Source organism: Vitis riparia, chromosome 5, assembly GCF_004353265.1.
Source record: "Vitis riparia cultivar Riparia Gloire de Montpellier isolate 1030 chromosome 5, EGFV_Vit.rip_1.0, whole genome shotgun sequence".
Classification (NCBI taxonomy): domain Eukaryota; kingdom Viridiplantae; phylum Streptophyta; class Magnoliopsida; order Vitales; family Vitaceae; genus Vitis; species Vitis riparia.
Genome location: NC_048435.1, coordinates 21,130,133 through 21,141,740, shown reverse-complemented (window position 1 = coordinate 21,141,740; position 11,608 = coordinate 21,130,133). Strand labels below are relative to the sequence as shown.

The 11,608-nt window shown below is 31.9% G+C and overlaps 1 protein-coding gene across 1 annotated transcript; it reads left to right on the top strand.

Moving 5' to 3' along the window:
- Window positions 1-4,318: 4,318 nt before the first annotated feature.
- Window positions 4,319-6,532, top strand: LOC117915278 (ankyrin repeat-containing protein ITN1-like). Its single transcript, XM_034830832.1, has 3 exons — window positions 4,319-5,030; window positions 5,136-5,677; window positions 5,813-6,532. The coding sequence occupies exons 1-3, from the start codon at window positions 4,319-4,321 to the stop codon at window positions 6,530-6,532; spliced, it is 1,974 nt and encodes a 657-aa protein (XP_034686723.1).
- Window positions 6,533-11,608: the final 5,076 nt, after the last annotated feature.

The window sequence follows — 11,608 nt, the reverse complement described above, 5'->3', positions numbered from 1 at the left end:
ACACTACGCAAATAAACTCTAATCGTCTTGCTCCATTCCAGATAATTAGTGTCGTTTAATTTATGATCAGTTATTTTGGACAGTGCTGGAACTATTTCGGTTATAGAAGCTTTGTTGTCAGTCATTTTAACTGATATTCAATTGCCACAATAAATATAATTCCAGCAGCAAACCAAAAAACAACTGATACCCAAAATGAATTTCCACAAGGAATCAGAGAACAAATCAAAGGGGACAGAACCTGCCAAGGAGATGTTCCTCTCAACAGTTGATCGAACACCGGAGTGCCACCTGAGAATGGTCGGAAAGAGATGAGAAACGTCGGAAAATCAGATCGAGAGATGGGAAACGTCGGAAAGTCAAATCGGTGAAGAAACGGCGGCCTCACGCACTCCCACGCTCCGGAAACAAGAATGCGCTCCTCCTTGGGTCGGTGGTGACGCAATCCAGACTCAAAAAAACATAACAGGTTACTGTTCCAGATTGTTAGGAACAAAACCCAAAACCCAGAAAATTCCCTTGAGCCAAACGTGTAACCATGTAACCATTTGTAACAACCCGCACCCAACCATGTAGATATTGTCCGCTTTGGGCCCAATGGGGCCCTCACGGCTTTAAAACGCGTCTACTTGGTTAAGAGGAGCCTCTACATATATAGCGCCAGGAACATTCTCCCCTATCCGATGTGGGACATCACAAACACCCCCCCATGCAGACACAACGTCCTCGTTGTGTCCCATGGGATTGCGGGGCCAAACAGACAAACACCCCTTACGGAGCCAAACACACCCCCACACCGGGGTTGGGGATCGGCTCTGATACCATGTAAACTGCAGAGAATATGTAAGCTGTATGTTTATTCATAACAGAAACATCTCTATTTATACATGCTATGCTAGTGTATCTAAGGTAAGTCTCCTATATTTACATCCTATAATCAAGCCTATAATCAATACATAACTAAGGTAAGTCAACTACATAAATAAGGTAGATTATGATTCTGTAACAGTAATCGTGTGTGTTTCTTTCTATCAACCCCATTACTCCAACCAAATTGGTGTTAACGATTCTGCATATCCAACAAGGTGACTTGGTGGAAAAGATCATAGATGAGTCTCACACTTTACCAACTCACATTGGCATCATGAGTAGAACGACTTTCCATGTTGTTGTTATTCGAAATAACAAAGATAGTGTGATGATTCCTTGAACCAAGATTCCTATGTGGTTAATTTACTTGTTATGTAATATATTATATATATATATATATATATATATATATATATATATATATATATATATATATATATAGATAATGATCACTTTGCATTTATGTGTGTGTATGCCAAGTTCATGACTTGATATGTATTGTCACCCCATTGCAATATAAGCTTAAGTTTTTGGGTAAAATCCATAGCTTAAAATGATGTCAGATCTTGCTTTAGTAACGAGATTTCATGATCTTTACCAAAAGGGAGAGATAAATAAAAAAGAAAAATGAAGAAATATGTATTCATTTTTTTTTTTTTTTACTCAAGTGATCTTTAGCAAAGATATTTTTGGTGATATCCTTGGAGGAAGCCATATTCAAAACATTTTTCTTCACTAAGGAATGGATGGAAATAAAGTTAATTAGCTAGTCTGAATATGAGAGAAAAATGAATCAATTAACACTTCAAAAATAAATAAGAATTAGTAATGTCCACCAAATAGGCCAATCAAATAGAAAAGAGGAAGAAAAATGGACTAATTCAGAGCATTTTTTGGTGAAATCCTTGGAGGAGGACATATTCAAAGAATATTTCTTCACTAAGGAATGGATGGAAATCAAGTTGAAAAGTACATTGAATTACAACCAATGTTGTGCATAAAATATTATTGAATATAGACATAAGCTATAAAAAATATCTATGATTGTGAACCTAAGTTGAAAAGGACTACTTATCTCCAAAAAAACAATTGTTGTTAAAAAAACAATTATTATGTTATGATATATTTCCCCACTTGTTGTTTTATTTTATATGATAAAGCTTCGTGGATATTAATACATACATCTTCACAAATGCGGTAGGGCCAATACATACATCTTGACAAAAGTGATAGGGCCTTAAGATACTTATTCCACCTTTGACATGGTAGATACTCAGTCTTCATACATTAATATTTGATATTGATTTATATTATACATTACCAAAAAGTTACAACCAATATTGGACAAAAATATCTTTGAATATAGAAATAAGTTATACAAAAATATCTATGATTGTGAACCTATGTTGAAATGGACTACTCGTCTAAAAAAGAAAACAATTGTTGTCAAAAAAACAATTGTTATGTTATGATATATTTCCACTTATTGTTTAATTTGTATGATAAAGTTTTGAGAATATTAACACATACATCTTGACAAAAGTTGTAGGGCCAACACACCTTAGGGCCATCACATATGTCTTGACAAAGGTGATAAGGCCTTAAGATACTTCTATCACTTTGATATAGTGGATACCCGGTCTTTATCACAATTAGTAGATTTTTTTTAATGATTTTTCATCAATAGGTTTCCATGATTTTTCCAATGGTTACGCTAGAGATATTGATGATTTTGATTTAATAAAAAAAAAAAAGATATGAGTGAATTTCGAGTTTTAAAATAACATTGAATAAATTAGGAATGAAAAACAAATTGATACCTTTACTTTTGTTTAATCATTAAATATATATATATATATATATATATATATATATATATATATATATATATCTTAATAAAATATTTTCAAATATAAACATAAGCTATACAAAATATCTATGATTGTGAATCTAAGTTGAAAGGGACTACTCATCTCCAAAACAACAATAGTTGATAGAGAAACAATTGTCGTGTTATGATATATTTCCACTTACTGTTTTAATTTGTATGATAAAGCTTCAAGGATATTAACACATATGTCTTAACAAATATGGAAATATGGTAGGGCCAACACATATATCTTGACAAAGGTAATAGGGCCTTGTGATTCTTCTACCACTTTGATATGGTAGATACTTGGTCTTTATCAACATTACTATTTGACATTGATTCATGTTTGAAATGCCACTAGTTGGGTCCCCTTACAATGGAAATCAAATTAATTAGTTAATCCAAATATGAGAGAAAAGTGGACCAATTACTACTTAACAAATAAATAATTAATAATTAGTGAAATCCATTGAATAGAACAATCAAATAAAAAAGAGAAAGAAAATACCAAAAAAGAGAAAGGAGAAGAAATATGTATTTATACATCTATTTGTACTATTTTTAAAAGTAGATGGTATAAATAAATTTTTAATTACATTTTTTAACTTGAAAAAATATTTATTATCTTCCCTAATCCTAGTTTTATTTTTGTTTCTAAAAATAGAACAAGTATATTGATGATTATACAACAATAAAAAGGAAAATATAGAAAATGATTTTTAAAAAATTTGTCATAAGATAAGCTATTTTTCAAAATGAATTTAGTCTTTTCAATATTTTTTTTTTAAAAAATTGTTAAGTATTATAACAAATAATTAAAATTATCAAGAATACTTTAGAAATTATTGCATTACATGAGAATGAATTAAGAAAACTTTTTTTCAATTGATAATTTTTTTAAAATTATTTTGAAAGACTATTTTTTGAGAATTATTTTCAAGACATGTCTAAGTGATTTGTTTAAGAACAATATTTTATTCTTAAGAAGAAAAACATTTTTCAATTTCCAAAACACCTTTAATAGGTTTTGGACCGAAAATAAATTTCTTTTTTAAAAATTTATTTTGAATATAATATCAATTTTAAGAAGAATTTAAGATATATATATATATATATATATATATATATTCTGTGTTCTTTTTTGTAGAATGCTTGAATAATTGAAAATTAGAGAATAGGTTGAAAACGCTGTACAATGTATAACAGGGTAAGAAAACCATTTTTCAAAGCGCTTTTCTTCATCATTTTCCACAAGCATCTCCTATTGGTGTTGCCCAAAGTTGTCTATCCATTTTGTAGTGACTTCACAATCCCATCATAAAAATCTGATCAAGTAATTGATTAAAAACGGGAACTGTCAGAAAAGATAGAAAGAGAAAAATATGTATGTGCAAACAACTTTTCCTTCCACATATGCTCTAAATAAAATATCTTTCATTCATATGCTCTTACATAAAATATCTTTCAATCATGGATAAAAGCTTGAAAGGAATTGTTCACAAAATACAAATATATATAGATAAATGGATAGATAGAATGTAAAGAGTTGATTATTACTTTGTTCCTCCAACACCAATAATGGATCTGTCCAGCTCCCACCAAATTACAGAATCGCAGAACCTTAACTTGGAAACATTTTCAAGCCAAACTGAGATGTCGAAACAGATTGCAGCTGATGGCCAAACTGATATCACCCACATGGATGCTGCCTTGTACAAGGCTTTGTATGAAGGTGATATCAGTATCCTCCAGGGAAAGTACTCAGAAGCTCATCTTCAACTCCAACGAACCCCAAAACAGAACACTGTCCTCCATATTGCAGCTCAGTTCGGTCAGTTGGAATGCGTGAACTGGATCCTTCACTTTCATTCATGTTCATCTCTCCTGCGGCATCCCAATCTGAAGCTTGACTCACCACTTCACCTTTCAGCCAAGGAAGGGCATTGGGGGGTCGTGAAAGCTCTAATTGATGCTGCAAAAGAACTTCAAGAGATGGAAAGTGAGGTTGGAGCAGATCAGGCCATGATGAGGATGGAAAATAAGGCGAAAGACACAGCCTTGCATGAGGCAGTGCGGTATCATCACTCAAAAATGGTGAAGTTATTGATTGAGGCAGACCCCCAGTTCATCTATGGTGCTAACAGTACAGGCTACACTCCTCTTTACATGGCTGCCGAGAGAGAATATGGGGACTTGGTGGAAATAATCATAGACACCAGCCCTTCATCAGATCACAAAGGCATCGAGGGTAGAACAGCTTTGCATGCTGCTGTACTCTGCCGTCACCAAGGTAGTGCATATAAGGGCCTATAGTAATGCATTGGGTTATTCATTTTATAATTAATTTTCTTTAATATTCCTTGACCTCTCTTTCTTCATTTATTTATTTGATCAGCAATGACAAAGAAGATACTAGGATGGAAGCCAATGCTAATCAACGAAGTGGATGAAAATGGCTGGTCTCCGCTTCATTGTGCTGCATACATGCGTGACGCTGCAATTACCAAGCAATTACTGGACAGATCACCAGACAAGTCTGTAATCTACCTTGGAATAAAAAACAGCAACAGAACAGCCCTTCACATTGCAAGTTACAATGGCTGTATGGACATAGTAAAGTTGCTGCTGTCACACGCTCCAGATTGTTGTGAGCAGGTTGATGAGAATGGCAATAATGTTTTTCACTTTGCCATGATGAAGAAGCACCCTTCTCATTTTGGTAGTGAGCTATTAATAAAGGATGGATTAAGAGTGAGAGGACTTGTAAATGAGAAAGATGCTCAAGGAGACACACCCCTCCACCTGCTTGCTTCTTTCGGAGTTAATGATGTAGATTTCATATTGGACAAAACGGTGGATAAGATGGAACGGAATAAAGAAAAGTTAAACTTTTCTGACAACTTTTTTTCTTCCCGGAATAAATTTTCATGTGGCACGGTAAGGTTTTTTAACTAAATTTTCTAGTACTTTATCCTATTTGTCAATCATCCATTTATTTGATCTTCTCATGCATTATATATATATAATTTTCTGTTTTTCTCTAATAGGAATTTTACTCTGATCAAATTTCAGATCTCTGCGTTAGAATCTCCGCAGTTGTATCACCTACATGAGAGAAGTAAGGAATATCTTAGACGGCCTTTTAGATCTTCCAGTTCGCAGCAGGCACAAGTAGATGACCGATTTGAAGGATTTAAGAAATATTTAAGACTGCCTTTTAGACCTTCCAGTTTGCAGCACGTCGTCAGAAAGGATGACAGCAAATATGGTGGCAAAATAGATGACGATGATAAGGAGGAGGAGGACAAAATCATCTCTTCCGTGAAAAAGGCAAGTGAAACCCATTTGATAGTGGCAACACTTACGGCAACAGTAACCTTTGCGGCAGGCTTCACCTTGCCTGGTGGTTACAGCGACACAGATGGGATGGCAATCTTAACAAAGAAAGCATCTTTCAAAGCATTTGTTGTGTCGGATACCATAGCCCTGACGTTCTCGGTAAGTGCCGTATTCATATTTTTTAGTATGGCAGCGCAACATGCACTGTTTTATGACCTCAATATGAGGACGTGGCTACGCTTGTTTTTTTATGCCTCTTATCTCACCCTGTTTGGGATGGGAGCAATGGTGGTAGCATTCACGACGGGGCTGTATGCTGTGCTGCCACATTCCTTTGGATTCCCAATTCTCACTTTTCATTGCATCTTCAGCACCCTCTTCTATCTCTATGCTGCATATGTTGGACTTGAGAGCATGCGTCTTGGGCTGTGGAAGCCAAAAATGTGTGAATAAATTCTTATTTTCTCTTCAATAGAAATAAATTTGATAATTTTAATTCTTTTATTTAAGATAAAAATTATAATTTATTTCCATTTTAATTCTGAGTAAAAATGGGAATACAAACGAAAAAATAAACAAAATTTTCAAAAATATTCTTTCTCATGGTTTAAAATAATTTTTTATTTTTATATTTATTTTAAAAAATTCTCACATTCAACATAGTTTGAAATAATTTTTTATTTTCATTTAGAAGAAAATCCTTGAGATTTTGTTTGCTAAATAATAAAAACCTATTTAGGCATGTGATTTAAAAACAAAATTGTTTTTCAAGATTTATACTACTATTTAGTTGTTATTCTTTATTTTTAAAGTAAAATAGAGAAATGTTCTTCCCAATTTTTTTATTAGAAAAAATGAATTTCAAATGAAGTGAGACTTTGTATTAATTTATTAATAAGTTTAATGATTTTAAAACTTGATATATATAGTGACATAATTAATGTTTTAGATTCTTTAACAAATCTTGTAATTTTTAATAATAATTTGAAATTCAAAAAAACTGATTAATTAATTATAGATTAAATAAAATAATTTAGAATGTTATCTTTGTAATTGATTAATAAATATACACATATAATGAAAATTTTGGCTCATTTATACCTTAAAAAATTAAATTTTATTTGTTTTTATATTTATTCAAAATAGAATATTATTAGAAATGATTAATTTTGAATAATTTTTCTTCATTTTAACAAAATAAATTAATTTTGCTTTTATAAGATCTCAATATCCATATTCCTTCCTTGGTTTACCTAATTACTAACGGCGTTTAATAAAAGGCTATTATGAGATGATCATTCTTTTGACCAATTTGCTAAAGAAGGAGACAAGGTGGGATTGGGAGTCGGATTGCAAGAAAGCTGTCCAACGCTTGAAAAACACGATTACAATGGGTCCAGTGTTGAGACTCCTGCACCTGAAGCTTCCTTTTGAGGTGTAGACGAATGCTTCTAACAAAACTTGTTTTTATTTTTAATAAAATATGAAAATTTAATTTGCATAATATAAATTAAATTTATAATTTGTGTTTTTTACAAAATTAAAATAAAAATTATTTTTAAAATAACTTATCTAAAAAAGTCTTAGTTTTTTAATTTTTGAAAAATATTTTTAAAAAGAACTTGCACTAAAGAGTCAAAATACCTATTAGTTTGAATGAATGGAAATCTCGTTTATAAGTGAGATCTCATTTTCATTGAAATCACTTTTGATTTCATTCTCATCATCATTTATAAATTATCTAATTTATAATTTTATTAAAAATATATTAAAAATGAAAGAAAATTTTAACTAATTTTATAATTTCAAAAAATATTTTATTATTTTTATTTAATATTATAAATTATTTTAGAAACACATATAGATTTTTTTATTTGCTAAACTTAGTGTAAAATAATGTGCTATGAGCCTATGGCCAAGTGGTGCTCTGTGATGCCTGCGCAGTTGAGGTTTAGGGTTCAAATGCTTGCGGTGGATCCTACAAAGAAAATAGGGGAAAGGCTGGGCTGGAATTGAGAACCTGTCCAGGCTTATTGAGCTTTTACTTGGGCCCCTATGAAAGAAAGGAGGAGAAGGTTGGAGTCGTTGGACTATTTGGATGAAAGGAAATAGGGGAAGGCTGGACTGGAATTGAGCCGTGCGGTTCATGAAGAACCACCCGATTCAGTCGGTTCACCCTGTTTGTGGTCAGTTCAACCACCCAGAAGGAGAGGACCAAACCGGACCAGTCAAAGGTCGGCGGTTGGACCGGTCAAAGAACTTCGGTACAGGCCCTGCTAGACCTGCAATCTCATGATAAAGACAGATCAAGCAAGGTTAAGTTTGCTAGACCTGCAATCTCTTGATGAACGCTACCAGAAAGCTTGCACTCTGCCTCTGCGGTTAAGTTTGCTGGGCCTGAAATCTCATGATGCACGCTACTAGAAAGCTTACACTCTGCTTTGTTCTTTGTGTAACTCATTTTTCTCGTAGCTGATATATACTAATTTTTCTAACTTAATTTTACTATGCCTTACGGCTAATTGTTTTCAACATAATTTATAAAATAATTGCAATGTTATTAGATAATGAAAGTAAAAAAATATGTGGTCTTATTTGATAATTGTTTTCGAGAATAGGTTTTTTAAAAAAAAAAAACAAAAAAAAGGAAAATATATTTGACTACTAGAAAATTGTTCTATGTTTTATGTTTTTAAAAACAAAAAATATGGTGTTTTTAAATAACATATTTTAATTGTTTTCACTTATTTTTTTATGAATATTTTAAAAAATAATTATATAAATAAATAAAATGATTAACTATAAAAAATTATTTTTAAAATATATTTAAAAACATTAAAAATAGATTAAAAATATTTCAAGTTTTCAAACAAATTTTTATTCTATAAGACATCGGATAACAATTTTCAAAAACTGTTTTAAAAAGTTATTTTTTAAAATTATTTTTAAAAACAATTACAACTTTTATTTTAGCCCTTTCCTAAGTTTCGTGCCCTTATTCTTAATCATCACTTAAATTTATTTGATGTACATTTTAATGTAGATTACTTTTAAGAGATGGACAATTATGGTTCCATACCTATATTTAAATTAAAAATTGAAAAAAAAAAAAAAAAAGAAAGGATAAGAACATAAACATGAATGAAGAAAAATTAAAACATAAATGGAAAGAAACCAACTGTTTCCACATTTCAATTTACAAAATTAACACGCGAAACTCACCACATCTTGTTTTTCTACAATCAAACCAACAGCATGTATGTCTTGCTTGTCGACATTAAAAGTCATTGAAATTTATTGAAGAAATCACAAAAAATATAACATATAATAATTATAAAACTTAATATTGTATTTATTATTTTTAACACAATTAGCAAAAATAATTTTCTATTTATAATTTTTAAGAACAATGACGCTACCAAATATATTTAATATTTATGAAAATAAAAGACATAACTAGAATAATGCTTATATTTTTTTGGGTAAAATTCAATGAACTTCTTTGTGTTGGAATTTTTATGTGTGGACTTACATAATCAATTTGATAATATCATAAATCGGTGTTAATTTATTTTTTGCGTTGTGGTCCACAATGGGACTGGACACATATTGTTGCTTAATTTTTATGGGCTCACCCTAATTCACTTGATTGACCCATTAAGTCAAGTCGTCTAAATAAAGTGTGTAATGTGTAATATATATATATATATATATATATATATATATATATATATATATATAGATGTGTGTGCATTGGGGGAGCTATCATCTTTTCTTCTCTTTGGAGAGCACTCCCGGAAAACACACACACACTTCACTTTGGACTGAATTTTGGGAGGCAAGGAAGAGCTCATTGATCCCTCATTCTCGGACCATCACGCACCCGGAAAGCAGCTTATTGGATATCAGAGGGGGAAGAAATGACTTCTGATGGCATGAACCAAGGTAACCGGATGAATTTTTGCTATTAAATGCATGCTTAAATGTTAACATGTGATCCTATGCAATTTAAATTCTCTTCACTTTGATCATACAAGGGATTGTTAAGAATTGAATATGTGACCAAATATTTCGTTGTACTGTTTATGCATATGGATCCATCCAATGAGATGGGAAATTGTCATCAGCCCAACGTTTTGGCCTGCAGGCTAGAAGTCTCAACTTCTCCCAAGGTTGAATTAAGAGCCACCCATTCCATTAAACAATTGGTCAACTTGTTTCCCATCCTTGGCGCAAAATATAGAAAGGAGACTGCTCATCAAACAACAATGGCCGATTCCACTACTTCCAGCCTTAACTTGAGTAGAGAGTCCAATCAGGTTGGAGCTGAAGATGCTAGGGAAATCCAGATCACCAACCAGGCTGCAGCTGAAGATGGTGTAAAGTTTTAGATCAAAACAAAATGAAACACCTCATTGATATATGTGTTATGTATGATTCCTATTATATATAAATCTCTAAAACTTTAACAATTAATTTAAAATTTAACAATGTAATTACATTATTGTACACATATGCAAGGTATTAAATAATTACTTGAAGAAGAAGTAGTATTTAGTTTTGCAAACTTAATATTAATCATAAGTATTTCGACCAAATAGAAATTTCACATATAATGCATACAAGAGATATTTATTTTAGGAAAATTTACTAAAACCATTTATATTTTAACTACTCACAAAAATCCTTGTAATCAAAATGAAAACAAATGAATATTTAAATTAACTTTTAGATTTGGAAATTTCATAAAAGATGGCTAAGATCCTATGGCCCTAATTGTCTTCTTTCACAAGAACAACACCTAATAGTCTTCTTTCACCTAAACACCACCTTAGACTGAAATTGATGAACTTGAAAATAAGAATTTAGGAAAATGGAGTCCAACTTTTGTAAAACTTGAACCAATGAGTCTTTCAACTATATATATACTTAGAAAATTGATAACTAAGTCAACTGGTGACTAAAAGAGCATCAACTTAGTTTCAACCTCTATTAGTTCCAAATTTGTGTAAAATAGCACATTTTAAAACACAATTATTTTCCCAATTTTTTGCCAAATAATCCAAGTTCCAGAAATTATTGAACTATCCATGTTTACTCAATGACAAGTCTAAAAATTTATAAAAATAATTTAGAAGTCTATACTAGAAGCGCCTGGAGGATGACATTTGAAGGGGGGGACCGGGCTTCTTGGAGGAGCAGCCGCATGGAGCACGTGACGAGGCAGGTGACCCTCGCCATGGTGGTGGTTGGAGCTTCTGAGGTTGCTGAGCGGTGAATAGTGGAGTAGCTGATGGCTTGCGGGGGAAGATAGGAAAAACAAAAAAGGAGGGGGAGAGAAAAGGAGAAGGGGGAGAAGGGAAGAACTCAGGGGTTTTCTCACGGATTTTTGCTGGAGAAGAGCTTTCTAGGTGCGTGCTTTGTGGTTTTTTTTCTTTCTTCTTCTGTTCATGTTTTTCATTATATTTTCACATTCATGCATTCGCCTTCTTGTTTTAGCTTTCATTCACCATTTGAATGTGATTGCTA

Bases quoted from the DNA above. Each gene is read 5' to 3' on its own strand.
- LOC117915278 (XM_034830832.1), top strand. From the start codon at position 4,319: ATGGATCTGTCCAGCTCCCACCAAATTACAGAATCGCAGAACCTTAAC. The intron at 5,031-5,135 runs GTAGTGCATATA...TTATTTGATCAG, and splicing joins TGTACTCTGCCGTCACCAAG to CAATGACAAAGAAGATACTA. The intron at 5,678-5,812 runs GTAAGGTTTTTT...ATCAAATTTCAG, and splicing joins ATAAATTTTCATGTGGCACG to ATCTCTGCGTTAGAATCTCC.